At 41.1% G+C, this 15,313-nt stretch overlaps 1 protein-coding gene across 9 annotated transcripts in view; it reads right to left on the reverse strand.

The window, feature by feature from the left end:
* The window catches only part of eps15l1a (epidermal growth factor receptor pathway substrate 15-like 1a), a 380,478-nt gene that overhangs the window by 189,187 nt on the left and 175,978 nt on the right, over positions 1-15,313 (reverse strand). For all 9 annotated transcript variants that reach the window (XM_080212644.1, XM_080212650.1, XM_080212643.1 and 6 more), the window contains one exon: positions 8,252-8,449. In XM_080212644.1, coding sequence (XP_080068770.1) covers positions 8,252-8,449 — 198 coding nt within the window. The remainder of the gene's footprint in view (positions 1-8,251; positions 8,450-15,313) is intronic.

Below are 15,313 nucleotides of genomic sequence, written 5' to 3' on the forward strand. Positions count from 1 at the left end.
TTGAAGTGTAGTCACTGCTGTAATGTAGAAAATGCAGCAGCTAATTTGTACACAGCAAACTCCGACAAATAACCAGATAACTCCCTTGCTCTTTTTTGATTTACTGCCCTGGCATCTCTGACACTACAGCACTCACTTAAGTACTGCATTGGAGCATCAGCCATGATTTTTATGTTCAAGCCTGGAGTGGAACTTGAAGCCACAATTTTGTGACTAATAGGCAAGAGTGCTACCCTTACAGCAGCATGGTGGCACATGGTTAGCACTGCTGTCTCACAGCTCCAGGGACCTGGGTTTGATTCTCGGCTTGGGTCACTGTCTGTGTGGAGTTTGCACATTCTCCCCATGTCTATGTGGGTTTCCTCCGGGTGCTCCAGTTTTCTCCCACAATCCAAAGATGCACGGGTTAGGTGAATTGGTCATGCTAAATTACCCCTTAGTGTCCCATGATGTGGAGGGGTTAGCAGGGTAAATATATGGTGTTTCAGGGATAGGACCAGGGTGGGTTTGTTGTCAGTGCCTCCTTTTGCATTGTAGGGATTCTATTCTGTTCAATTGAGCTATGATTGACACTCACAGTAGATGCATAGATAAGTCAGAAGCCCATTGCTGTCCCCTGATATTTGGCAAGAGTAGTTCGGCAGGTCGCTGGCAATGGCAACTAATCTATACCAATATAACTCAAAGATTATTAAAATGCGACACCATCCAGAAGAAATATACAGATCTTCAATTTGTAGCAGTGGAGAACAGATATCAATATACTGAATAGTGTTATAGTCACATACTTTACTGCCCAAGTACCCCTCTACCACACGTAAAAGACTACGAATTTGAATTAATGACAAGTAACATTACATGGCAGATTATGTAATGCAAATTGTTGAAACTATTCTGCCTCCCAGTGGTCACATTACATTATTGCACTTTTGAGGACAATGCCTGATATCAGCTGGGCTGAGCTAAACTGTGCCAAACACACTAAAGCTGAGAGGTGTCATATGAATTTGATGCAGGAGTAAGCCATTCAGCCATTTGATAAAATCAATCCTGATCTGAATGTGGCCTCATCACTACTTTCCTGTACAGACCCAACCTATTCAACCTCCCCTCACAAGAAACTCCTTTCACTCCTGGGATAAACCTAATGAACCTCAAGTCTCCAATGCCAGTATATCTTTCCTTAGATAAGGGGATCAAAACTGTTCTGTGTTCTAGGTGCTGTCTAACTAGTGCCTTGTATAATTTTAGCAAGAATTCCCTATTTTTATACTCCATTCCAATGGATACAGTCCCAACCTGTCTAACCTTTCCTCATAAGATGAGTCCTTCATGCCTGTTTTGTGAACCTTCTCTGAACCATTTCTAATGCAATAATATCCTTTAAGTAAGGAAACCAAATCTGAACACTAGTGAACCCCAAATATGGTGTCACCAACATCCTGTACAGCTGTAACAAGCCATCCTTAATTTTATACTCTATTGTCCTTACAATAAACACCAACATTCAATTTGCCTTGTTGATCACTTGCTGCACCTCCATACTAACTTTTTTTGATTCATACCTTACAAACAGCATCCCAGGCACTACCATCACCATCCCTGGGTATGTCCTGTCCCACTGACAGCATAGGCCCACCAGAAATGGCAGTACAGTGTATGGTCAGCAGGGAGTTGCCGGGAGTTCTCAACATCAACACTGGACCCCATGAAGTCTCGTGGCATTAGGTCAAGCATGGGCAAGGAAACCTTCTACTTATTACCACATACCGTCCCTTCTCAGCTGATGAGCCAGTACTCCTCCACGTTGAACACCATTTGGAGGAAGCATCCAGAATATACTCAGGGTGGGAGAATTTCAATGTCTACCACCAAGGGTGGCTCAATGCTGACTGAGTTGGATGAGTCATAAAAGACATAACTGTTAAACTGAATCTGCAGCAGGTGGTGAGGGAATTAATAAGAGGGAAGAAGCTACTCGACCTTAATCTACCATTCATAAATACATTTGTTCATGGCAACAGTGACGACCGCACAGGGGTGAATTCCAATATTCACCTTGAGGATATACTCCATTTTGTTGTCTGGCACTACCACTATGCTAAATGGAACACAGCTAGCAACTCAAAGCTGGGTGTTCATGAGGCACAAAACTGTATACAATCACAATCTGGAACCTCATGGCCCAGCATATCCCTGACTCTAACATTACCATCAAGCGGGGGTCAACCCTGGTTCAAAGAGAGCAAGAGGGCATGCCGGGACCAACACCAGGTATACCTAAAAATGGAGTGGGGAACTGGTGAAGCTACAACACAGGACTACTTACATGCCAACAGCAAAAGCAGCATGCAACAGACACAGCTAACCAATCTCACATCCAACAGATCAGACCTAAGTGCAACATCTAGTCATGAATGCTAGTAGGCAATTAAACAACTCACTGGAGGAGGAGGCTCCACAACTATCTCCATCCTCAATGGAAGAGGAGAACAGCATACCAGGCAAAACACAATCTTCAGCAAGAAATGCCAAGTGGATGATCCATCTTGGCCTCCTCCAGTGGTCCCCAGCATCACAGACGTCAGACTTCAGCCAATTCAATTCACTCCACAAAATATCAAGAAATGGCTGAATGGACTGGATACTGCAAAGACTATGGACCCTGATAACATTCCAGCAATAATACTGAAGACTTGAGTTCCAGAACTAGCTGCGTCCTTAGCCAAGCATTAGCATCTACACGGCAATGTGGATAATTGCCCAGGTGTGTCCTGTCGATGAAAAGGCCAAATCCAACCCAGCCAATTATTGTCCCATCAGCCTACTCTCGATCATCAGCAAAGTGATTGAAAGGTCACTGACAGTGCCTTCAAACAGCATTTACTCAAAAACAAGCTGATCGGAGACACTTAATTTGGGTTCCACCAAGGCCATTCGGCTCCAGACCTCATTACAACCATGGTTCAAACATGGACAAAAGAGCTGAACTAATGGAGGTGAGGTGAGGGTGACTGACCTTAACATTAAGGAGCCCTAGCAAAACTGGAGTCAATGGGAACCAGGGGCTAAATTTTCCACTGTTTGGAATTGCATCTGGAAGAAAGGAAGACGCTTGTGGTGATTGGAGGTCAGTCATCTCAGTCCCAAGACATCACTGCAGGAGTTCCTCAAGATATGTCTGAGCCAAACTGTCTTCAGCTGCTACATCAATAATGTCAAAATGGGGTTTTTGCTGATGACTGCACAACATACAGCACCATTTGTGACTCTTCAGCCCGTGCCCATATGCAACAAGACCTGGATAACATTCAGGCTTGGGTTTATAATTGGCCAAGTAACATTAGTGCTAAACAAGTGCCAGAATATAACCATCTCCCACAAGAGAGAATGCAAAGATCTCCCCTTGGCATTTAGTGGCATTACAATAACTGAATACCCCACTATCATTGACTGAGGGGTTCCCATAGACCAGAAACTGAACTGGACTAGCACATAAATATTGTGTCTACAAGACGTCAGAGAATTTTGAGGGGAGCAAATCACTTCCTGATTCCTCAAAACCTACCCACAAGTGACAAGGCAGATCTCCACTTGCCTGGATGAGTGCAGGTCCATCAGTACTCAAGAAGCTCAATTTCATCCAGAACAAAGCAGCCCACTTGAATGGCACTCCATCCACCACCCCAACATCCATTTTCTCCACCATCAATGCACAGTGGCCACTGCAGCAACTCACCGAGTCTTCGACAGCACCTCCAAACCACTAACAAGGATAGGGGCAGCAGACACACGGGAACACCACCACCTGGATGCTCCCTCCAAGTCACTCACTATCTTGACTTGCAACTATATCGCCATTAATTCACTCACTGGGTCAAAATTCTGGAACTCCCTCCCTAATAGTGCTGTGGCTGTAGCTATACCACATGGACTGGAGCAGTTCAAGAAGGCAGCTCACCATCATTTTCTGAATGGCAATTAGTGATGGACAATAAAAAGACTGGCCTAGCCCGTGATGCACATATCTCATAAAAGAATACAAACAATGCACCAGGACACTCAGATCCTTCTGTGCCACAGAATTATATAATCTCTCTCCATTTAAATAATCATTTGTTTTTCTATTCTTCCTGCCAAAGTGGACTAGTTCACATTTTTCCACATCTGCCAAGTGTTTGAAAAAACTGCAAAGATTTTAAAACTCACAACACAGAAAAATAATGTTTATAAAATGTGGAATTTTATTACTATCCATTTTGGTTCAATCTCTGCTCCCAATCAGCTCCTCAGTTTTTTTTAGCTCATTCCCTTATTTCTTTCCATTACATTTCTACCTCCTACATTCCTTTGTACCACAAACCAGCTCTACCAAACATCTTGCTTCTTAGCCCTGTTTCTCCCATTCCACTCTCAAATCCCTTAACACAATGCTCATCTGCAACCCACGCACTACAGCATCTGCACAATACGACCTCATTGATCTGTTTGTTTGCCATTATGGAATAATTCAGCCCACAAAAACATTACTTTCACAACTCAAACACTTTGCACAAAGAAAATAAACTATCATCTAAACCAAACACCACAGCACTCCAGTTGTACTTGTCCAGCTCTTTTGCACTCTGTTTTGCTAACTCTGCGTTGATTAATGCATTATTATGCAACAGCGGAACCACACTTATTTAATGCCTTTGACACAGAAAATGCTTTAAAGACTTCACAGGGAGAGAGTGCGGAGGTGAGGGGTGGAATAAAGTGCAGGATAAAAGGGCATTAAAAAATGTCAGAGAGATAGCCAGGTGCTTTTGGGTTGAAGATAATACTAAAATGAGGCCACAGGTACAGTAAGTGAGCAAAAATCAGAAATGATAGTGTGCTCCTGACAGCAAAGCCCAGGCAGGGTAAAACACGAGAGCCGGAAGAGGAGGGAAAAGTTTTGAAAATAGAGGGTGGATAGTTGGCATAGAAGCTAGTAGAAAAAGTGAGGCTACGCAAAAATACAGGCAAGGGTTTCAGTATCCAAGGTAGATAAATGTTGTGGACCAGTGTTCTATCTTCAATTGAATTACAAGCCAATCACGCTTATGCCCAAAAAATAAATCATATCTCCAATTGCTCAAAACCCCAGAACTCCCTCCCTAACAGTACTGTGGGTTTACCTACATGAGGTGGTCTGCAACAGTTCAAGAATGCAGCTCACCGCCATCTTCTCAAGAGCAAATAGGGATGGGCAATAAATGCTGACCTAGCCAGCAAAGTTCATGTCCCATAAATTAATAAAAATAATCACTGCATTGTATTTATTTTACAGATCACATTGACTATTAATTAATCAAATTCTGCCACATAACACACAATATGTACAAAAACACAGCCGCTAAGTAAATTCTCCACTGCTCCATATTATCCAGTTATTCAAATAGCTACATAAGTAATTACACAGTAAGAAGCACCAAAGTTGAGGCACAGATTTAGAGCCAGATCATTTGATCAGTGAGTGGTACATTGAAGGGGTGCAAAGACTGACAAAGTTCTGCTCCAGTAACAGTATAAATAGAGATGTTAGGTAATGGAGAGTGGTCCAGCATTTATGAGATTACTAACAGAGAATTAAAGGAATGCAGCAGGGAGCTCTAGGGCATTGCCAACAACCAACAACTTTTGCAGGTGCTGGGGGGGGCAGTGGAATAGAGAGAGATGCAGAGGTCACTGGTTAGCCCAGCATTTATTGCCCATTCCTAATTGCCCTTGAGGTGTTAATGAGCTACCTTCTTAAACTTCTGTAGACCATGTGGTGTAAGTCCATCCACAGTGCTATTAGGGAGGGAGTTTCAGGATTTTGATTCAGTGGTAATGAAGGAAGAGTGATATTTTTCCAAGTCAGGATCATGAGTGACTTGAAGGAAAACCTTCAGGTGGTGGTGTTCACGTGTGATGCTACCCTTGTCCTTCTAGCTGGTAGTGGTCCTGAGTTTGGAAGGTGCTATCTAATCAGTTTTGGTGAATTCTTGCAGCACATCTTGTAGATGGTCCACATGACTGCTGCTGTGCAGGGGATGAATTACGTGAATGGGGTACCAATCAAGTGAGCTGCTTTACCCTGGGTGATGTCAAGTTTCTCGAGTTTTGCTGGAGCCGAATTCATCCAGGCAAGTGGAAACCACTCCATCACATTCCAGACTTGTGGCTTGTAGATGGTGCATGGGCTTTGGGGAGTTACTTTCCACAGAATTCCTAGCCTCTGACCTGCTCTTGTAGCCACAGTATTTATATGGCCAGACCAGTTCAGCTTCTGATCGATGGTCACCCCTAAGATGTTGATTAATGGGGGATTCAGTGAGGATAATGCTATTGAATTTCAAGGGGTGATGGTTAGATTCTTTCCTGTTGGAGACGGTTATTGTCTGGCACTTCTGTTGTGTGAATGTTACTTGCCACTTGTCAGACCAAGCCTGGATACATCCCGATCTCATCACATTTGGACATGGATTGCTTCAGTATCTGTGGAAGTGCCAAAGGTGCTAAACCTTGTGCAATCAACACTAAATATCCCCACTCCTGACCTTATGATGGAAGAAATGTCATTGATGAAGCAGCTGAAGTTGGTTGGGCTGAGGACACTGTGCTGAGGAACTCCTGTAGAGCTGCCCTGGAGTGGAGATGACTGACCTCCAAACACCACAACCATCTTCCTTTGTGCCAGTTATGAATTCAACCAGCCAAAGTTTTCCCTGATTCATATTGACTCCAGTGTTGCTCTGGCTCCTTAATGCCACATTTGGTCAAATGCTAAATTTATGTCAAATGCTGTCACTCTCACCTCACCCCTGGATTCAGCTCTTTTGTCCCTGTCTGAACTAAGGCTGCAATAAAATTAGGAAGTGAGTGTCTCTGGCAGGACCTAAACTAAGCATCAGTGAGGGGGTTATTGCTGAGTAGCACCTTTAGTGACCCCTTCCATTATTTTACTGATGATTAAGAAATGACTAATCAGGCTGTAATTGGTCAGATTGCATTTGTCCTGCTTTTGTGTATAGAACATTATTGGGCAATTTTCCACATAGACAAGTAGATGCCAGTGCTGTAGTTATTCTGGAACAGCTTGGCTGGGGAACATGATAAGTTTTAGAACACAGGGCTTCAGTACTATTGCTGGGATATTGTCCGAGGCTCATAGCCTTTGCAGTATCCAGCGCCTTCAGTCATTTCTTGACATCACGTGGAGTGAATTGATTGGTGAAGGTGGTGACTTCTGGAGGAGGCAGCAATGAATCATCCACTTGGCACTTCTGGCTAAAGATTTCTGCCAGTGCTTGAGCCTCGGTCTTTGCACTAATGTACTGGGCTGCCCCATAACTGAGGATGGGGATAGCTATGAAGCCTCCTCCATTGACTTTCATCAAAATGCCAAAGTGTTAAACAAGTATGTTTTATAATTAACCTCTGCCATATCAGACTAATAACAGGCAGGCTCTCCTTAATTTTATAATCTGCTATATTGTTCAAAAAGGATCTCACCGACAATCTTGTCTAAAAGAATAATAACACATTTGGCTCTATCTAGAAGCGTAGGGTGTTCAATGATGGACAACAGAGGTCTAAAATCATGATCTTGTGTCTGAGTGACAATACTCCTTGTTAACAACTCCTCCATCACTCAATGATTTATCAACTGATGCACACATGTTAAGACTTCAAAAGCTGATAAAACCAGTGACAGGCAGATGCAGACACAAGTCAGCACCCAGAAAACCATAAGCTGCCTTCCATTCTCCCTTCAGGGTAAGTGCACCCCAAAAACCTACCTCCATGTCAAATTACAGTAGGTTATTCCACAAAGTTGCAACTGATAGAATCGTGACCAGCTTAAACCACATGCAGTAATGTCAGAGGATGGTGACAAAATTTCTGGGAGTTGAAGACTCTGAATTAAACTTCCGGGTGGTAAACAAAATCTTTAAGGGTACATAATCAATTTGTTAATTTCTACACAAAACAAAGCTATGGGGGTGAAGTGGGATGGGGGGGGGGGGGGGGGGGGGGGGTGCAGGGGTTAGGAGGAGATGGAGCTCGTTCTTTCTGCCCCCTCCAATTTAGCAATCTGAACCTGAACTCACTGGTCTTTTCAAAAATATATTTCTTCTGCAGATTTATAGAGACCTCATTGATTTCTTTATCCTCCCTCACAAACAACCTACCGAGAAGCGGTGCACACAGAAAGGTGGAAGTACATATATATAGTTCTCACCTGATTAATTTCATCCTGGGTAGATTTCAGTGATTTAATGATAGTCTCAAGTTGGACCTTGCCAGCTTCAATACTCTGTTCTAACTGCGATTCTTCCTGTTGCAATTTATTCAGCTCTGCCTTGGCTTTGTTTAGCTCCTCTTCCTGGGATTGCATTTCTGATTCTTGATTTAAGATTTGCGTCTTCAGTGATGAAATCTGCCCCACATAAATTCAAAATGATTAAATCACACAATACCGGCAATTTGACAATTATCGGCAAATCCTAAGAAAATATAGTACACAATATGCGTCGTTCAAACATAGCATTCAAAGATTTCTTTACGTCTGAGGCTTAATCACATCACGTGTAATGCCTATCGGCTTAAAAAAAGTGCATTATTCTCTGGACAATAGAAGCTGCAGCTACAGTACGTCAAGTGGAGTTTACATAATAATGATTCACCACCATGCATTAGTCACCCAAAACACCTTAAATTCAACATCAGCTAACACAGAATTGCTTGATTAAAACACAAGATGAATGCTTTGAACAGCAATGCGCTAAAGATGCTGTCGGGGGTTCAAAGGATACAAAATATTCAACAGTTTGATTATTTATAGGATATATACTGTGCCCACATACACAATCCCTCATTTCCAAATCTCCCATGGCATCTTTTCTGTTCAGATAATGTAGTTTTCTATATTATTTCATATGTAGGGCCATTGATTTGTGATGACTAAAACAGGTTAAATTTGCTTTTATTTCATGGAAAGTAAATTTGCATTGAAGGTTTAGGGATTATATTTAGCAATTCTGTCATCTCCCCACACAAAACATAAATCAGCGCTAACCATTTAATCAATGCTCGCCACCCTCTCCCCCCGCCACCTTTGCTGGAGTCAGTTTCTCTCAATCTTTCCAGAGGTTTTTTGACAAAAAACCTTACCTATAAAATGGTTCTAAAGTCCATGCTCCCACTTATTGTGGAATTATTTGAAACAGTGAACTCAATTGTTATTAGAGCTTGAAAGGTCAAGTTGCAGGGATTGCTTGGGAGGATCATGGTGATCCATGCCAGAACATTCTCCATACAGCACATGCTCAAACCATGTCAGGCTACAAGCTACATGCGCAAGTGCAGTTGATAATTCTCTCCAAGTGAGCATGACAGCTCTTTAAGTGAGCTAAAACATAGAGACCTGGATTTTTCAGTAGTAGTGACTGCAAAATCACTTGCACTCACTGTCATATGCCTCTGAAACTGACAGCAGATTCTGGAGAACATACATGTGCAATGAAACGCAGAAATGCAGAAGTTATCAATAATTCTTTGCCCCTCCCTAGGGCGCACTACTGAAATACACAAAACAATTAGAAAACACTGAATTTAAGAGAACTTCCTCTTTTACATTATTAACCTCACTGCAAGACATTTGAAAAAGTTGCACCTAGCTGAATGAAGTGTAACTTGCTTTTGATTTGGCATACTAAGTTCAGAATTACTACCAAAAAACCTATCTGGCCTTGAAAAACTGATTCTATATTTGTGGAGTATCAAATTTCTCCATGATAAAATAATTGCACACTTTTAACCTTCTGCCTTAATCCCATATGTATATCCCAATTATTCGTTTAGTTCTCTGTGAAACTTATTTAGAAGTAGACGATAATCAGTGCATTTTACTTCCTGGTTTACTGTTTGTGTGATTGACAATTAAAGACATTATTGTTGACTGTATGTCTGGAGATGGCTTGACTTGGTAGCAGATTCAAATTAGAATCAGGAAAGGGGAAATCTATGGCACAGAGATTGCTAAATCTTTCTGAGAAGCTTGTGCTGCTTTACTGCCGACAGCAAACTCCAGCGAAAGACTTTTTTAACTCATTTTTAAAACGAAATTGAGAATATTTTTGCACATTGCCAAGTATTGAGATCTGATTTGCTCTGGCTCTAAGGGCTTTTTTTCTGTTTAATGTTCATCACTACCCAGGGAAAATTTTATAATTACAAAATTCGTGTCCAAGCGTTTTGCCAATAATAAGACACAGTAAATATCACTATATATTAACAAACTGAGTGTCAATGAGCAGGTTATTAAAAAGTTAAAAGTTTATTTATTAGTCACAAGTAAGGCTTACATTGACACTGCAATGAAGTTACTGTGAAATTCCCCTTTTGAGTAAGTACCACTTCGTGGCACTGCTGATAACCCCTTCTATCTTCTTACTGATAATGAAGAGTTGACTGATCAGGCATTAATTGGCCAGGTTGCATTTGTCCAGATTTGTGCGTACAGAATATACCTGGGCAATTTTCCACAATACAGGGCAGATGCCAGCGTTGTATTAGTACTAAACAGCTTGGCAAGGGGGCATGACAATTTCTGGAGTACAATTCTTCAAATACTATTATCGGAATATTGTCTGGAGCTCAAAACAAGGAAAGTGCCAGGTATTTAGAACTGGTGAAGAAAAGACGCATTGAAGGGATTTGTTTGGTTGGGTGAGGGAGCAGAGCCTCAGCTCTGTGAAACACTTAAAGATGGGTGCATTTAAAAAAAGAGTGCATACCGTGTGAACTAAAGGTACAATTGCAGCCAAGAATTAGATAGTAGTCTTTATTCAACAGGAGTGTTCTGAATTTATCACGAAGCAGCAAGGCAGACAGAAGTATCTGCCAGTCAAAAAATACCAAATTAACTAAAATAAAGTTATGAATATTGCTCATTGGTTATAGTTGGAGCCACTGTTTTAGAAATTGCTTATGAGTTAATCAGCTTAAGAAACGGATCTTGGAGTTTGACAAGAAGCATGATGATGATGATGATGGGAAAAGCACACCGTTTTACAAAATCCTACATGTTAGCCAATTTCCCATACTCGTGCGGGCCCAAATTTTCCTATGTGGACACTGAAGCATGTCAGGACCCTGAGTAAGTCCGGACAGATAGATATCAACTGTACGTATACAGGAAGTTCCAACTTCCCATTGCCAGTTTTACCCATCTAGATTGCTCCGTGATTTCAACGGGATCAGATGACCATAGCCATGAAGACAAAGGCTATTTGCCCTCTACTGATCCTGATTTTTACACATTATGGGGTTATTTGTGAGTACTCCATTGGCCTGATCAAATAACCTGATTGGTTTCTGGTTACACCATTGGCTGAGTGCAGGGAAGATTGGGGCAGTTTGAGGATAAAGACGTATTTCAGCCCCTTGTCTACAGCAAAAAGCTGGAGACCAACCATCTCAAATGTGCCCTGAAACAACATTTTCAGAGAAGACTAAGAACCACATGGAAGAATCTACAAGAAGAACAGGCCAAACCAGTTCGCTCAAGAAAGAGTAGTATTTGTTTCAGTTAAAGAGTTAAAGTTTAAGTTAAGAGTTAAAGTTGAAGTGTAAGAGTTAAGGTGTTGCAACTGTTATGAGTTTGAGTTTGGTACCTAAAATGTTAAAGAGATTTTGAGACAACACCTGTTCTTTGGTTTGTAACACTAAAATACCTGGAAAGTAGTTTAAGTTCGCAACCGAATAACATCGGCCATTAAGTCAGACATCTTCACTTTTTGAGGACAGCAGCATTATGAAATGTAAAGCTCAACAAGTATTCTACTCTCAAGATGAATTAATGTCCCCAAAAGTTACATAAAATATAAGAAACGAGAGTGGATCATATAGTCACACATGCCTGCTCTACCATTTAGTAAGATGATAGTCGAAGGTTTATACCAATGCCACCTCCCTGCTCAATCCCACATCCCTCGATTTCTTCGTGCCCAAAACTCTGTCAATTTTAGTCCTGAGCACACTCCCAGATTGAGCATTCACAGTTCTGAGGTGGAGAATCCAAAGGTTCTCAACAAAGAGATCTCTCATCTCGATCCTTAAACGCCTTATGCCTTAACCTGATATCCTGGTCCCCAAGTTTAGACTCTCCAAATAAGGGAAATAGCCTCTCAGCATCTATACTGTCAAATTCTTAAAGAATTTTACACACTCCAGCATATCACCTTTCATTCTTCTAAATGCCAGTGAGTATTGGTCCATTCCAATCAATCTCTCTTTAAAGGGCAAGTAAGTCCCTGAAACCAGGAATCAGTCTAGTGAATTTTCGTTGCACCTCCCTCTGAAACAATTCTTCCTGAGGTAAGGAGACCAAAACTGTACACAGGTATGGTCTCACCCAAGCCCTTTATAATTGCAATAAGATTTAAATACTCTAATTCTCCAAAGCCCTTACAATAAAGGTTAACATTGCATTTTTGCTCCTTAATGAGACATGCAGGTGCAGCAAGCAAAATATAACCTCTGATTACACAGTGCATTCAGAATGTAATTGCTAATCAGTTGTGGGTGAGGAGCCTGATTTTAGTTGCTTTGTCAATATCAACGGGCAGGGTGGTGTTTTCTGTTCCTCGAGAATTTGAGTATGACACCATTAGTGTAACTTGTAGGCCAGGAGAAATACAAAGGATTCAATCAACTATCTAGATATAAGGAGGAAACTGCAGGTTGTACTCGCCACGACAAGCAGACAGCATATGCCTTCAATGAGGCATTCATGAGAAGAGCACGAACAGGGCTCTCACCAAGATTTGCATTGTTCTGAGCAAGTCATGCAATGGACTCCGACACAAACAGATAAGTAACTGTAGTACAAGACGACATTTGACAATTGCAATAACTATTACACATTACTGTGCAGACAAGCTAATGCTCACAACCCAGCAGGTCCACACTAGAATAAGGGGTTTTGATGTCAATAATGAGTGATGTCAAGATCAATAACAGAGAAATCTATGTCTCCTGTTGCATTTGTTCATGAAAAACTGGGTATGCTGTGTTTTTCTTAAGAAAAGTTCTTTTCAATACATTAAAGACGACAATATATAAAACATTAAATGTAATAGCCTGTTAGAACGGCATTATTGACCTCTGGGAACTTGGGTCAAATGAGCTTAACATTACCCTGGTGAACAGAACCAAACTGAATTGATTTTGAAACAGATTCAAGAGGGCACGAGCGTACACCAGACAACTGAAATCAATCAATCTCTCTGCAGACACTGTTGTGAAAGAAGGGAAATACTTTTCTCAGGTTGTTTGGAAGGCAGAAAGTTAGACAACAGTGAGCTTCACCTGCCAACTCGCTCCGTCTGTGTGCATTTGGCACTGACTAAATGGCAAAATTTGAAAATATCCCATTTCCTCAGCCCTGGCATTCTTCAATTCAATAAGAACAGAGTTTACAAAAAGGAAAATAGATGAGTAAGAATTATGTACACAGTCTGGGTCAGTCCATAACATTCCAATCCAACGAGAAACTTTGATAATACTCCACCATCTTGCAATAGTTAATATAAAGAGAATGTTCAACACTATAGGGAAAATTCTTCAAACAAGCTAAAACATGTGCACATATTTTTTGGAATCATGTAAAAAAAATGCAATACTCCAAAGGTTTATCTGGGAACACAGCCACAGCACTGAGAGTTAATGGCTGACATTTAGAAAAACATTTGTGCGAGGGAGTGGTCTGCCTCGTGGGGAAAGACAAAACTGGCTGATGGGCAGGCACTGAACAGCACTGATGGTGGCCATGTAGAAAGCAGTGGTGACCTGGACCACCCTACCCCAACCTTCCAGCTCACACAAGCTGCCTACGAAGACAGAGGCCATATGGGAATGACACTTTGAAAATAAATTACAAAACCTGATGATTTATTGGAACATTATTTCTGGCATGCTCAGTGATAACGTGCAGCCGAACTGAACTGGAAGGAAGGATGCAGGAGCAAGTTGTTTTCTGCAGTGTGTATGGTAATTCTATACAACCGAACAGCTGGTTGGAGGAATTACTTTGCTATAACACTCCCGAGGGATTCAGACAATAACATAAACCACACAACTGGACCTTGAACAGCTTACACAGTCATTGGAACCAGACTCGTGATGCAATGCTGATAACTCCCAAATAACTTTTTCTTTCCATTCTTATTTTCCTTCTTCCCATCTGAAAACAATGTGGAATCAGTTTGCGTGGAGCTAAGAAACAGCAAGGGGCAGCAAACATTGGTGGAAGTTGTTTATAAGCCATCAAACAGTAGTGGTAATATAGGACACAATACATGTAACAAGGGTAATACAGTAATTATGGAGGGCTTCAATCTATGTACAGATTGGGTAAACTTAGTTAGCACTAATGCTGTGGAGGATGAGTCCCTAGAATGTAGACAGAATGCTTTTCTAGAGTAATGTGTCAAAGAACTAACTGGACAATGGGCTATTTTAAGGTCTACTATTATGCAATGAGATAGGGCTAATTAATAATCTCACTGTAAATAAGCCCTTAGGGAAGAATAATATAATGAAATTTTACATTAAGTTTGAAAGCTATGTAGTTCAATCAGAGACTAGGGTTTTAAACCCTAAACAAAGGAATGTACAAAGATATGAGGGACAAGTTGACTGCGGGAAATTCGGAAACTACATTCAGTTTTTTTTCCACAGAGGAAGACACAAATAACTTCCCAGAAATGATAGGGAACTAAGGGTCAAATGAGAAGGAAGGACTGGGGCAAGTTAATATTACTGGATAAATAGTGCTAGAAAATGACTAGAAAAATAGTGCTGGAGGAAATAATGGAAAGGAAAACCGATTAATCTCAGGGTACTAAAGAGGTGGGCATGGAAATAGCGGATGCTTTGGTTGTCATCTTCCAAAATTCTGTAGATTCTGGAACAGTCCTGGCAGATTGGAGAGTGGCAAATATAACCCCAGTGTTTAAAAAAAGAGGGAAGGAGAAAACAGTGAATTACAGATTGCATAGCCTAACATCAGTAATAGGAAAAATGTCTATTATTAAAGGCTGCAATAACAGAACACTTAGAAAATATCAACTGGATTAGACAAAGTCAACATGGATTTATGAAACAGAAATCATGTTTAGCAAATCTACTGGAGTTTTTCGAAGATGTAGCTAGTAGGGTAGATAAGTAAGAATCAGCGGATGTGGTGTATTTGAATTTTTAGAAAGCTTCTGATAAAATTCCAAGTAAGAGGTTAGTG

Source organism: Carcharhinus amblyrhynchos, chromosome 26 (assembly GCF_965287045.1).
Source record: "Carcharhinus amblyrhynchos chromosome 26, sCarAmb.v2.hapA, whole genome shotgun sequence".
Lineage (NCBI taxonomy): Eukaryota > Metazoa > Chordata > Chondrichthyes > Carcharhiniformes > Carcharhinidae > Carcharhinus > Carcharhinus amblyrhynchos.